The sequence below is a fragment of the Oryza sativa genome, chromosome 2, assembly GCF_034140825.1.
Source record: "Oryza sativa Japonica Group chromosome 2, ASM3414082v1".
Lineage (NCBI taxonomy): Eukaryota > Viridiplantae > Streptophyta > Magnoliopsida > Poales > Poaceae > Oryza > Oryza sativa.
This window is the reverse complement of record NC_089036.1, coordinates 34,608,982-34,622,617: the sequence shown is the minus strand read 5'-3', so window position 1 is coordinate 34,622,617 and position 13,636 is coordinate 34,608,982. Positions and strand designations below refer to the sequence as shown.

At 38.7% G+C, this 13,636-nt stretch overlaps 2 protein-coding genes across 32 annotated transcripts; both read left to right on the top strand.

The window, feature by feature from the left end:
* Positions 1–299: 299 nt before the first annotated feature.
* Positions 300–11,318, top strand: LOC9266437 (cyclin-B1-2). 31 transcript variants are annotated; one of them, XM_066307533.1, is made up of 22 exons: positions 300–456; positions 552–652; positions 1,408–1,505; positions 2,160–2,507; positions 2,594–2,758; positions 2,909–3,049; positions 3,249–3,324; positions 3,532–3,785; positions 4,950–5,047; positions 5,808–5,898; positions 6,517–6,645; positions 6,769–6,864; positions 7,217–7,340; positions 7,439–7,585; positions 7,676–7,744; positions 8,015–8,099; positions 8,278–8,365; positions 9,038–9,149; positions 9,707–9,813; positions 9,927–9,995; positions 10,403–10,458; positions 10,988–11,318. In XM_066307533.1, coding segments are annotated over exons 1-4 (327 nt in total). In that variant the 5' UTR covers positions 300–330; the 3' UTR covers positions 2,162–2,507; positions 2,594–2,758; positions 2,909–3,049; positions 3,249–3,324; positions 3,532–3,785; positions 4,950–5,047; positions 5,808–5,898; positions 6,517–6,645; positions 6,769–6,864; positions 7,217–7,340; positions 7,439–7,585; positions 7,676–7,744; positions 8,015–8,099; positions 8,278–8,365; positions 9,038–9,149; positions 9,707–9,813; positions 9,927–9,995; positions 10,403–10,458; positions 10,988–11,318. The 31 variants fall into 31 exon arrangements, with proteins under 31 accessions (XP_066163630.1, XP_066163631.1, XP_066163625.1 ...); XM_066307534.1 differs by having other exon boundaries at positions 2,157–2,507; positions 8,336–8,489; XM_066307528.1 differs by having other exon boundaries at positions 2,157–2,507.
* Positions 5,716–7,699, top strand: LOC136355298 (cyclin-B1-2-like). Its single transcript, XM_066307685.1, has 7 exons — positions 5,716–5,733; positions 5,824–5,898; positions 6,517–6,645; positions 6,769–6,833; positions 7,217–7,340; positions 7,439–7,507; positions 7,676–7,699. The coding sequence occupies exons 1-7, from the start codon at positions 5,716–5,718 to the stop codon at positions 7,697–7,699; spliced, it is 504 nt and encodes a 167-aa protein (XP_066163782.1).
* Positions 11,319–13,636: the final 2,318 nt, after the last annotated feature.

The window sequence follows — 13,636 nt, the reverse complement described above, 5'->3', positions numbered from 1 at the left end:
GGCGGCGGCGATGGTGGTGGCGCGGGGATCGGTGGCGGCGAGACGACGGATGCGACGACGGCGGAGCAGCGGCAGTCGAGGGCGGCGACGACGGCGGTGGCGCCGCGTGAGAGGGAGAGATTAGGGTTGGGGAGCGGCGCGCGGTTGGGGAGGGGCGGGGACGCGTGAGAGCGAGAGAAAGGGGGCGGAGAGGAGGGCGCGGTGGAGAGGTGGAGACGATCCTGAGCGTTGGATTTTACACAGAGATGATCTGGACCGTTCCATGAGTAATGAAAGAATGAGTGATGAGTGAAGAGAGAGAGAGAGAGAGAGAGAGCTTCGCAGGCGACGATGGCGAGCGGCGGCGTGGTGAAGAAGGAGATCGGCGGGAACCACGACGTCGTCCGCTTCGGCGTCAACGACAGCGTCAAGGGGGACCTCGCGCCGCCGCACCCGCTCCAGGCCAGCGTCCACAAGGTCTTCTTCTTCTTCTTCTTCTTCTTCTTCTTCTTCTCCCCCCCTCTCGCCCTCGAAACCCTAGCTAACACGCTGAATCCCCGCCGCGCGCGCAGGAGGCCAAGTTCTGGGCGGACAAGAAGAGGTTCGGCGCGGAAGCCATCTACGGATCCGCCTTCAACATCCGCAAGGATCTTGATGCCCAAATCCTCTCCAAGTAATTCACTGTCCTATCCCCATGTAATTTCCGCTGCAATACCACCATCTGTCCAAGTTGATAGATAGGCACTAGTAGTTCCATCTGAGCAGGCAGTATTACATGTCTTGTTGGAACTGTTAGGTCCGTAAACTTAAGTGGGCTGGCTTATTATGGGCACGAGATATGCATATTTGAATTCGATGTGGTTTATATCCTCCCTGTGTTTGTTAAGATTGCCCTTGCAGTTAGCTCGTTTTTTTTTTTTTTTTGTGTGTGTGTGTGTGTGTCTAGTTGTAAATCTGGTAGTAGCTCTTTGCATTTACTGCAAGTCTGCAACTCTTTTCCTATGTGCGTATTATATCAGTGATGTTATTGTTGGTGGTCATCAGTTGTATTCTGCTGACAGTGTGCAAATTCCTTCTGAAACTTCTTGTTATATACGCCAATTTTCCTGGTTAGAATAGTTGATTCTCAAAATATTGTGCATGTGTAGTATTTTGAGCATCTCCACATATCGATATGCTCAGGTTACTAAGATTTTGTTGATGCTTTGTATGTTCTAGTATGGATCACTCAGAATGCTTGAATCCCTTGGTCTGGTTGAATTCACAGTATCTTGATGTTGTTTTTGTTTGTCTGCCCCTTCTAGTAACAATTAGCACATCAATACACTGCAAATAGGAGAAAAACAGCACGCACAACTCATCTCCATTGCTTTTAATTGGGCAGGCTAACATGAAAGATGTTTTGATTGATGATTTATCTGTTGCCAGGTTCCAAAGGCCCCCTGGTGCATTGCCGTCATCTATGCTAGGATATGAGGCACTGACTGGTTCCTTAGATGATTTTGGGTTTGAAGATTATCTTAACTGTAAGGATTGCTGTCCTTTGATTTCCCCTGAATCTTATTGCTTGCTTTTCACATTTCTTTGCAACTATTTGGGAACCAACTTTTGCTTATTTATTATATTCATGTTTATGTTCTTTATTGGAGTCAGGGAGTGCCACCAAAGTTCTATTTACCTTCATATGAATTCTTGTTTGTTTACTTTTAACAGGGCAAAATTGTGTAGTCGTTTTTCTCGAACATAAAACTATGTAGTCTTGTGGCATCTTGGTATTGGTAGTTTAGAAGTTCTTGGAAAACAAAGGGTCATCTTGATAGATTTTTGGTGTTAGGATGTACTACCTCTAGACTCTAGTCAAATTTATTCGGCGTTAGAAACAATGCCAAATAAATTTGGCTGGAGGGAGTACTTGAAATAATAATAATTATCTCAAATTGGTTGTTTTATTCCGTCATCATGATATCCACAAATTATATATTTTGCTTCTGTCGGTGCTTTGAGCTTGGTTTGGCTTTACTTTCCATGCAGAACTTACATCTCATCACCATTCATTAATGCTGATTTATACTAATCACCACAAAATACAGCCGATATAGACTATATTTCAGTTCCACCGCCCTTGCGACAACTTTTTTCTTGTCAAGTATTTACTCGTCCTATTGTTACTTATAAAGAAGAAGAAAAATAAGGATTCAAGCACCAAGAAGCAGCCGGCGAGGGAGGCCGCTGCTGCGAACAGCGAGTCGAGGGCGATGGTGGCGGAGAGGGAGAAGGAATACGACCGGCTGTCTAAGTTCCTCGTGGTCTACCTCAATGCTATTTGAGACGCTGCGGCCTCCGAGGATGGCTGGGTCCTGGGGCGTGGAGCTCTGGAATTGCTGCTCGGCGGCACCGCCTACACACAAGCGACAAGTGCGCCACAAATCTCTCTCTCGATGCAGCAAGTGCAGCGGAGGGAGCTGCAACTGGTCGCCGTTTCTGCCATGCTGATAGATTGCAAGTACGAGGAGATTTGGGCCCCAGAGGTAGCAACATTTTATCCCCTTTGCTCTGCACTGTCCATTTCTAGCAGGGACTTGTTCTGATTGGATCTCTGTGTATGTATTTGCAGGTGAACGACTTCATCTTCATATCAGATAGTGCATACACTAGGGAACAGATTCTTGCAATGGAGAAGGGGATTCTGAATAAGCTTCAGTGGAATCTCACCATTCCTACACCATATGTCTTCATTATGATGCTATCTGCGTCTGCAGATAACAAAAGTGACAAGGAGGTAAAGAGCCATGGCTTTTGTTTGTTTCTGTTTACCACCAGATTATATTTCATTGCTAAGCGACAAGTTTAAGCGTGTACTCAAGATTTCTTTTGGTGAATGCTGATGGAGCACATGGCCTTCTTCTTCGCTGAATTGGCACTGATGCAGTACGGGCTGGTGGCATATGCCTCTGCTGTCTATGCAGCCAGGCCCAATCCTCGTCATTTCTATATATGAAGAAATTGCTGGATCCATCCTCTCGGCTAACTAGGACGTTGTTCCACTAGATCTCCATTATTCCTAGTGCAGGTTCGTCACTTTGTCCCCAATCGAGCTAATTCTCTTTCCAATCATTATTGTGATTATTGCAGATTTCTTTGTGGCCCAGTTATCAATTTTCAACAGATTTCAGTATCCGAATCTGCTCCTTCTTTCCGATACAACAATATTTGGACTAGCAGATTAACTACTACATTTCGCTGAACTAGCTCCTTCGGTTTCATCACAGGTTTATTTGGATTACATAATCCCCTATCGGTTTAGTTCCCTTTATTGTTGAACAATTGGAGATAATATCTTTCACGGTATGGACAAACACTAGAAATCTGTTTTTTAATTGCTAACTATGCAATTCCTACATACGCTAATTTGTTTTCCATTTTTCCTGTTTTGTTATTATTCATGTTATTTTTGCAACAATCCAGCAGCTTTGTATTTCATACTGGTGTTCGTATTTTTTAATTGTACCAGGGAAACTCTGAGCAGTTATCTTCTTCACTTAATCATTGCAGATAATTCGTACCACTGAGCAAAATTCAATGATGCAATTATTTTATATGCAACTCATTTGGTGAACAAGATGTATCTTGTGGCAAACAACGAGATGAAAAGTTACTTGATCCTTCAGGCATACCTGTGATTTTCCAATCTATTCTTTGCACGTTCTTGGAAAGATTGGTTGTCCCTGATAGCTGTCCGTAGTGATTCATGGATACTGTGTGGCATTTTACTTTGGGGCTCATTTTGGATTTGATAAAGAAGTCAGGTTTGCTCCTAATTCAATTTTTTCCCTGTTGATTTGCACCACCTTTTCTCAAGCCTGTCATTTTAATTATATATGCTCTACCACTCTACTAATTAATTCTCACTCTGTGTGCAAGGATGTGTGGTAGTGCAGTCACATACTTACATGTTGTGAGTCTAGATTATTTTAGTGACACATATCATGATTTACAATCTGACAACGAATCATTCTAAAATGATTTGCTCCATTAACTGTCTTAATTATCACGAACCCAGATTTGGTTTGTCACAATATTAACTCTTGATAAATCCTTTCACGTAAATCAACAGACTACACTTTGTTAAGTCCGCCTCCCAAAGAAATTTTGCTACCTTCTGTCCACACCTCTAAACAAAACCACCTATGATAGCTAAAAAAATACCAATCCGAATTAAGATAATAAGTTTAGCCGTCACCATCTTCTCAAATTGCTTTTTGCCCACATAATTAGTCAGAGTGATCAGCTGAATGCTTTTCCCACTCAGCAGTGCTCTAAAATGTTACTGACAAATTCATTTTGCCAAACAAATTTAGTTCATTTACATTCCAGAAATGTATATGTCCTATCAGTTGAACATACTTGCAGGGATTATTCCTTGAGTCCTTGTCTCCTTGAAGTTAGTTGTTATTGTGCCAATGTTGAAATATTCAGTATATTTGCTGAATTTTCATGCTTTATTGCTCTGCAAACCATGGTTCCTGATTTCTACTCTGTGTACTATTTTGGTTCAGACTGGTTAAATGTGTTGGAGTACTTCAATTTTTACTGTTTCATGAGTTCAAAATATAAATTAATCATTCCAGTGAAGCATCGTACTGTGCTATTCTGAGTTGTATGCTGCAAAGGTTAAATTGTGCCTCCATCCACTTTCAAACTGAAATTATCACGGAAGAATGTACAGCAAATATTCTCTTCACCTATCTTTTCTGAAGTAGGAATGTGTCCTAATCCAGTTTCACTTTTTACCCTGCTGCTCTGAATAATCAACAGAAAGAGATGTTCTACTGCTTTGTACTTCATCTCTGGCTGCTACTAGCACTCTGAAGAATCACCCTGAGCTTATCACCCGTCATTTCCTCTCTCTCCTTTCTCTCTGTCTTGGTTGAAATTACATTTTGATTGGTTCTTTGACAACTGTGGAGCAGATTGCCAAGAGAAGGTCAGCTCATCTGCTGAAGTATCCTACTGTGACGATTATAAGCCCTGGGATCAGTAACACTAGAGTCCATTCAAGACTCCATAAGTAATGCCATGGCAGATGTGCATATTTGCTCTTAATATAATAAACACCAGTTGTGTACCTTCGGATAATTTATATTGCAGTTTGTCAAGAACATAGCTAAATTCTAATTGAGAAAGGAAGTTCTGCATTGAACGGATCACAGTTCTTATGATTTAGTGTAAATGATTCAGTCAGGCCGTGCATTTTCCATAGTTCATTTTCAAAAAAACCTTGTTCTTTAATGGGTCTATCTGTAAATGCAGAGAGCACATACCTTATTCAAATAATCAAGATAGATCAGATTATTTTCCTTTTGATAAAATTTATCGAGTTAAATTCAAGCCAGATAGACCCACGGGAAGTTTATATATGATGTGTGTAGTATGCATGAAACTTAGGATGTAGGTTTTCTTAGTAAAGTTACATCCTACAAAATAATGTTCGGATACACTACACTTTCCACATTCGCATACAATTACTAATTAAAAAAAGATGTTATCACCACAACAGCCCACTGTATTGTTTGCAAACAAACACTTCATAGCCACAATTACTACAGGTGGAAAAAAAAAACTACCTCATCTTTATTAACCCCCACCTTCTTGCACATACTCTGCATCCACTACTTATCAAAACTACAACTTTTAGATTTGTTAACTATGTCTATAAAATACTATATCCGTCTAGGAATGCGCCTTGGATTCTATGTATTATCAATGCAATATTTAAAACTTATAATTACATTTTTACAACTATTCATATACGAGTTCTATACACTCAGTGCTAGGTCCTAACAGAATGCTGAGGCCCTCAAGTTCAAAAGATTATCACAGAGCCGGCAACAACTCATTGATTGGTCAGTAAAAATAAAGGTAAATAAAGAAGCGTATTCAGTATTGGAAAACGTGCAAACAAATACTTATTATACATATTTTCAAAAAAAAAAGCTATGAAAAATTACCATCTTTCAAGTAAAGCAACAATTCTTAACTTAAAGAAAAACTTAAATATTTATCGATAACAGTACAAACCTAATGTAAAAAAAAGTTATAAATCAATTTATTCAAATTTGTGACAACTCTCACGGCACGCCGCGCAACCACATCTAGTAGTTTATATGGGCACTTGACCTCCCTAGTACAAGGAAATAATCATTATTTCTCCCTAATTAAGACTTTCCTTGTTGAAAAACTTTCCAAATCTCTAATCCTTGATTGTGTTGTTGCTGCTTGCTGCGCATGTGCCTGGCTTCCATCTTTGCTGCTTGCTGCACATGTCGCCCCACATGACACCTTCACTCTTCTTAGAGCAGATACAGTAGCAGACTATAAGCCAGCTATAAACATATTTGAGGAAGATAAAAGAGGAGAGATAAGAGCAGATAAAAGAGGAGAGATTAGAGCAGCGGGCTATTAACACTTCTTTTGTGTTAATTCCCATCAAGACTTCTTTTGTGGCTGGCTATTAACTGTGTTATGGACTATGCACAGGTTTCAAAGGAGCATGGGGGTTTCATGAGATTTATCCAGGTTTCTTGCCTAGGAGCATCGGCCTCTTCTTCTAGAATGCTGAGGGCCAAGGCTGCTGGGGAAGAATCTGTGTTGAAGGAATTTCCTGAGGTGATCATCTGCATTAGGCAATACTGAACTTCTGTTTCTATACTACCCAAAGTTAGAAGCAAACATGTCCCATTTATGTTGGCGGTTACTTTAACCAAACTTCTGTGTTGCATGGATCAACAGGCTACAATTATGAGGCCTGCAACTATGATTGGCACAGAAGATCGGATTTTGAACAGATGGGTACAGTTTGCTAAAAATTGATTCCCGGTCTACAAAGTAATTGAGCTTTCCTGTTGGCTGTTGTCGTAATCCCTTGACTCAAAATTTAGTCTAGAACATTAATTGATCAGAGAATACAGGCCTCATCATTTGCCCTATGGCTTGATTTGAATTTTAAAACTTGATTTTGAAGTTGGTTTTGATGCTTTTACAACGTAGTTTCTTTTTCAGCATTAGCTTTTATTTAAGCCACTAAGGACACATGTAAAAGTTTTACTCATAAATTACTTTTTTTATCACTAATAAGCCATTACGGCTTTTAATCAGTCATAGGCAATCAATGGGGACCTGCATCTTAAACTTCCACAGCAGGTGAGATTACATGAATGCAACCTTTTGGTTTTTGCAGGATTCAGCCTGTTTATGTTGTGGATGTTGCTGCTGCTATTGTCAACTCCCTCAAGGATGATGGCACCAGCATGGGAAAGAGCTACGGACTTGGTGGACCAGAGATTTATACTGTTCATGATCTGGTAATTATCATGCACAACATTTTGTTATGCAGCAATGAACGAATCTTCAAGTTGGTTGGTCAGAGTTTTTTTATATAAAAATGTTCTGGATGTTACAGGCTGAGCTGATGTATGAGACAATATGTGAATGGCCACGGTACATCGATGTTCCTCTTCCTATTGCAAGGGTATGAACTTAAATAATATCTTGTGTTGGTCAAGGCGAATGGCCACGGTACATCGATGTTCCTCTTCCTGTTGCAAGGGTATGAACTTAAATAATATCTTGTGTTGGTCAAGGCAACCTGAGTATTGGATTGTCTCGTCTTTTGACCGTCATGCTTTGGGTTGTGCAGGCTATCGCATCTCCTGAAAGCTGATAGATTGGGATTTTTTTTTTCAATACTCTAAGCCTCTAATGAAAGGTGCATATGGACTTTTATTTTAGATGTTCTAACTTTGTTTTGTCTCTACCTCTCAAATTGTTACTATATATGTACTCTTCAACCTGCCGCATAGGTTGGCACATGTTTATAAGGTCAAATGGAATATATTTCTTGTGTTTTTACTATCATTTGGTTTAGTTCTTTCACACAGCAATGTTGCTATTTCTATTGTTGCTTCCCGCCCTGGAAAAAACACGGCTCAAGCCGTGAGGTCTTCATTTGCTTCTCTTGTGACCAATTAATCTGTAGGTTTGGGTCCAAAGTATGCTTTCGCAACCAAGTGATGAAAAAAAAAACAATCTGGTTGGGGATGTCAATTGGTTGGTTCATACAAGTGAGTTGATTTGATTATTTAATTTCCTCTAAACAATACCTCTAATATTTAATGGTCAAGGATGCCATACCATATATACTGTTGGCACTTGTATACCACGTGCTTAGGCTGCCATAAAATGATTTGCCATTTCTGGCAAATGATGTAAATGATGACATAGAAAAGTAAAAAATTGCAGGAATAAACCTATGACATTCGCAACTTTTTCAAGTGAGGGATCTGTTTTTTGGTTGCAGCTGACAGTGTCATCACGTTGTGGGATCCTGGTAATAATATCACATTTGTTGGTATGATTAAAGAGGCACTATTTAGTGGTATGCTACTATCTTTGAAATGTTGTGGATGAAGCACTGTGAGTTGCTTGTGAGGAAGATCAAGCACATGGTTGCTGTAATTCTGCTTCTACCTACAATATCTTTTTAGATTTTTTTTTATCAATGAAGGATTCTCCTATTTTAGTAGTTAGTACCACATATTTTGTAGCAGTTTGGTTGAGGTCTTGATGAAAAACGAAACTCGAAAGTTCTCTACATATTCCCATCTTTGTTATATTAGAAATCATAACATTCTTTGCTTAATAGTCATTTACTCTGAATATTTCTATTTTTTGCTATAGTCCAAGCATTAAATGACCATGCTCTGATTTATAGTGTTTTCAAGAATGCCGAGCTATTGGAATTTCAAAAAAAAAAAAAAAAAAAAAAAAACTGTCTTTCTGATTTTGGGGCTATATTTTATTCATGTATTATAATTCCCATTTCTCCTTTGGTTGGGAACTTGTGATGTGATAGACTTTGGTAGTACATTTTTATGTTGCTTTAAGTGGAGATTGAGAATTGAACTTTGAGAATCATCTGCATTGCAAATATCACTTTGGTATTGCTGTTCTTACTCTGATTAAGTTTACAAAACGATGATTCTCATTGTATGCTGTGCAGGAGCTATTCAAGGCAAAAGAATAAATAAGATCCTATCGTCTTCAACGTGGTGCTATCATCCTTGGTCATCAGGGAAAACTCAGAAGACCATGAACCACTCCGGCCACTCATAGTAAGAAACATGATCATAACCCCATGCTAAGATTGGTTCTGTAAACCTAGATTTTTGTTTTAATCTATAATACCAACAAATTTGAGCCACAAAAAAATCAGTACGAAGAGATCATGCTTAATTTTGTAAATGGCTGACATTCGGAAAAAATGTTTGCCGAATATTTTATTGTTAGTACTATATATTTGTTTTCATAAGATTGGCGTGGCAAGAACCATAACCTTCTTGATGGAAACTCCATCTCTAGAATAGTATGGATTTGAAATTTGTGACATGAATCAGTAAGAGAATCAACTGCATTTGGAATATAATGGTCTATTATGTGTCACATGTTCAGTTTTGAATAAATTAGACACATTAAAGGCTGCAATTAAGATTTTAGGCACTAGATCATAAATTTAAGCACCAGATCATATTCAAACAGCTAACTGCTATCATGCCCTAGCCAATTCGGTTGTATGGATGCATTCAAAATTTCAATTCAGGTCAGTTCTGATCAAAGATGATTGGTAAAAAAGGTACTTCAAAAACATTGACCTCGTATTGACTGACGGCAGGATGAAAAGAATACTTGTGATATACTGGTGTAATAATTGTGGAGCGATGATTCACAAACAAAGGATGCTGTAGTTGCTTAAATGCATTTAAGTTGCGAGGACAGCAGGTATACATTTAAACTGTATTTGGATCAGTGATACTTTTAACAAACATGTAACATTGCAAACAAGAATTTACTTACCATTCGTTTCTATTTATAATGGCTCAACTTTTTTTTAGTCCGAAGATTTGCCTTCTAGATGCGATATCAGGATTGTGAATCAGGTCAAAAGCACTGCACCTGCGATGGTAGGATTTGCCAATGATGCCTTCATAACTAACTCGGAATCAAGTTTGTAGCTCCCATATATCACCAATTGCAGACGATAAACATTACACTGAAAAAAAAAATCGCATCCTACTTAATTAGGTACTGGCGCCAAAGCAAATTATGTGTCAATGTTGTCTTTGTTGATAGGAATGAAGGTATAACACATCAGACTGCTTAATCTGCGTTAAACATGAGAAACCTTTCTTATGGTCTTGTAATAGTTATTACAATAATAGAAATGTTGGTGGAAACAACTAATGGTTTAGATCTTAACTTGATGGGTGGTGGATGACACTGTTTTTGTAGTAGTGTTGAATTCTTGGTCTACTTTTGCTATTTATGAAAGAAATGCGCTAATTTTGTGAATTTTGTCTATCCTTTGCAGGACAGTGGTGGTGAACAGCGTGGCATTCATGACAATAGAGATAGGCAATGGCTGAGGTCAGTACTGGAGCCTTTGGAATTTGAAAAGGATGATTTCTTTCAAAAAAAAAAAAGATTGGGGACCAGTTCAAATTTGAACAAAATTATAAGGAAGCTTGGCTAAATAGGCATATACCTCGTACCTCCATCTAATGAGAGGAAAAGAAACTTACACAATGTCGAGCATTAATATCATTTTTGAATATATTTCTTCGATGGTACCATTGTAGTTTCATCTATTTTACGAATATATTTATATTGAAATTAGTGGTCAACAAATCAAGATGTTTTCCTGACCAACGAAAATGACAGGCTATTTAGAAAATGTTGAATTTATTACATAGTTCTGGACATCAAATGTTATCTATTGACACCAGCAATCTTAAATTTTATTCCTGTTATATATTATTTACCTGGCTAATTTCCAACTGTTTAAACAAATTTACCCAACATGTTGTCACTCTCTTTGCACCAACTGCGTACAGATTTAACTTGCTCTTATACCAAAATAATGAAACTCTCCTTCAATGATGTAAAATGATTGAAGGCAGAAAGTTAATGCTACACGGGAGCTAGCTAGCTACTACTACTCCAGAAGATACTGATTCCTAGCGGGCATGTGGAGTTGTACTACTAGTTAATTAATGGGGCATGTTCAATTAATGTTGGTCGCTGTGTGAAGTGGATCGGAGTAGTAGTATTTATATGGGCACCCAGCAGGCAGGGGAGGGATCAAAATCGAGCGCACACGTACTGTACTTACTGCCAGCCACTAACAAGAGTCAGACAATGGACTCAAAGAAGGTCGCGTATGCTGTTTTTATCGTCATTCTCCTAATGACGGAGGTAGCGGCCGCCGCTGCCGCTGGAGGCAGCGCCCGTGGGACTGGTGGTACAGGTACATCATCTTGTCATCTCTTAAGTAGTACTGTAGTATCGATCTTTTCATCTGCATATATATATATATATATATATATATATATATATATATATATATATATATATATATATATATATATATATATATATATATATATATACTGTCCTTACTTGTGCATATATGCTTTTTCTTTCTTCTTTTGTTTAGGTGATCGCGCCAACGATGAAGAGAAATTTATCTTTGGCCATCTGAGCAAAGCAATATTAATTTACATAGCCAGTCACTTCCCAGGTCACATTAAAGAGTGCGTCAACCACGTCGAAAACCAGTGTGGCTGGGCTCCGGCGCCTGGATGCCTGAAAGAGGCATTAGCCACATGCGCCAAATAAGGCGCCCGCTGCTTCGCTTCCTCTGGCGGTCTGGCCCCTCTCCGCATAAATAATTGTAATAAGGGGTCCTAGTGAATATATATATATATATATATATGTGGTACTCACTGCAGTGAGTATGTATTATGTACTACTTATTATATAGTAATAAAATTTGAATAAAGTAATATTTGAGCCTGCAGATTTTGACTACCTGATATTACTCGGAAATGGAAAAGTCTAAAGTACGAAACTGCGTTTACGGAACATATACGAAGAACAAGTACGCGGCATACCTTTATTTTTTCTACAAATCTGTGTTACTGAGAAAAAAAATTATACATAGCATATGTAGCTGTCCAATCTCGAAACGAGTAAATCTAATTACTGCATGCTCATAGTACCATCGACTAGTACACAACTAATCACTAGTTAACGTGCACGTGCCAGACACGTCGACATATATTGAATAGAGTATTGTTTACACTAACAATGAAGAGGAGAGAAATATGAATTCAGTTTTGTAGAGGCTAGAAGATTCAATCCTGGATAAAAGAAACAATGCATATTATGAGATTTAAACTGAAAGGCCAAGTTAGAAAGTAGCGTAAAAAAATTAAAGGGAACATTTGAGATGTAAACAGAAATCTCACATTATTGTCCTTTATCTCAACATAACCACTTTACAGATACCCAAGCTGTAATCTTTGTTATACTCATGAAACTTGAGTACTTGAGGCAATCAGTAATTTCATCCACAATGGGCACCACCAGAAACTTGGCAAGTCCATAATGGGCGATGGCTGCGAAACGTGGGTGGCGGGTTACATCTTCAAATTTCGTCAAGGAACCTGTCAAAGTTCATCCATAAGCTTGTTACGGTTCTTAAAAATGATATTTTTGTCTAGAACATGTAACAGTTTTCCTATTGCAAAAAAACAGATAGAGAACTTGCAAATACCAAGTTGTGTTTTCATTAAAAAACGAGTTTGGTGATTGGGAGTAGGGAAGAAGACCAAGCTTAAAATGTGAATGTAATTGCAGAGAATGAAATTGTGGTGTAAGCATTGAAACTGCAAGCAAAGCACTAATTAACTCGAGTGTTACCTATGTTCTAATTCCATTACTAATTACATCCCCTTCACTGACCAAAACTCATATATAGTCAACCTTGAGCAGGATGAGCTGCTACAGACCCATGGAAGATGTGCTCCAATATGAAGGACCATCATAAGCAAGGTAGAGCTATTTGTTTTTTCTTCAATTTAGTGAGTCCTATTTTTAACTGTTTAGGATACTGACTGCCGCACCATGTAAATAAATTTAAGGGAAAAAGGAGGCAGGACAAGATGAGCATTTATAATGCAAACTATTAAAAATCACAATTCGTGGACATGTGCCATCAAATTTGCTTGGAAACTCTCTCTGCTAGTCTGATTCATCATTGTTAGTGTAAGAGCAGTTAGTGAGAATACATATGCTACCCGTGCAATCACATGGAGATAATAGAGAACATACTTGCAACACCGTATGCGATGACAGCTACGGAAGAGTCTCTCAGTGCAAGCATAGGGGGACAAAGCTTTTATACTCTATGCAACCCTGATACAAAAACAAAATAAAATGATCACACATAAAATCAATAATCAAGCATCTAGGAAACTAATCAGATTGTTAGCTGAAGCACAGGGGGTGCCATTCTTCCACCATCAGGATTTGATCTTCCTTGTCAACAAGCAATTATCCCACAGCGTGTACAGATCGAGTGCTAGCAACAAAACCTGGAGAAAGATTAGGGCAGGTTGGGGATGGTAGCTAACGGTGAGTACGGGCTCCGGTCACACCAAAATGAAGCAGACCAAGGCCAGCTTTCAGATTCCAGATGAACATATGGCAACTTTAATTTGGTCAGTTTTGCACTCCAATTATTGTGGATAATACTATAAAT

Bases quoted from the DNA above. Each gene is read 5' to 3' on its own strand.
- LOC136355298 (XM_066307685.1), top strand. The intron at 5,899-6,516 runs GTAAATAAAGAA...GACTATGCACAG, and splicing joins ATTGGTCAGTAAAAATAAAG to GTTTCAAAGGAGCATGGGGG. The intron at 6,834-7,216 runs GTTTGCTAAAAA...TGGTTTTTGCAG, and splicing joins ATTTTGAACAGATGGGTACA to GATTCAGCCTGTTTATGTTG.
- LOC9266437 (XM_066307533.1), top strand. From the start codon at position 331: ATGGCGAGCGGCGGCGTGGTGAAGAAGGAGATCGGCGGGAACCACGAC. The intron at 457-551 runs GTCTTCTTCTTC...CCGCGCGCGCAG, and splicing joins TCCAGGCCAGCGTCCACAAG to GAGGCCAAGTTCTGGGCGGA. The intron at 653-1,407 runs GTAATTCACTGT...ATCTGTTGCCAG, and splicing joins GATGCCCAAATCCTCTCCAA to GTTCCAAAGGCCCCCTGGTG.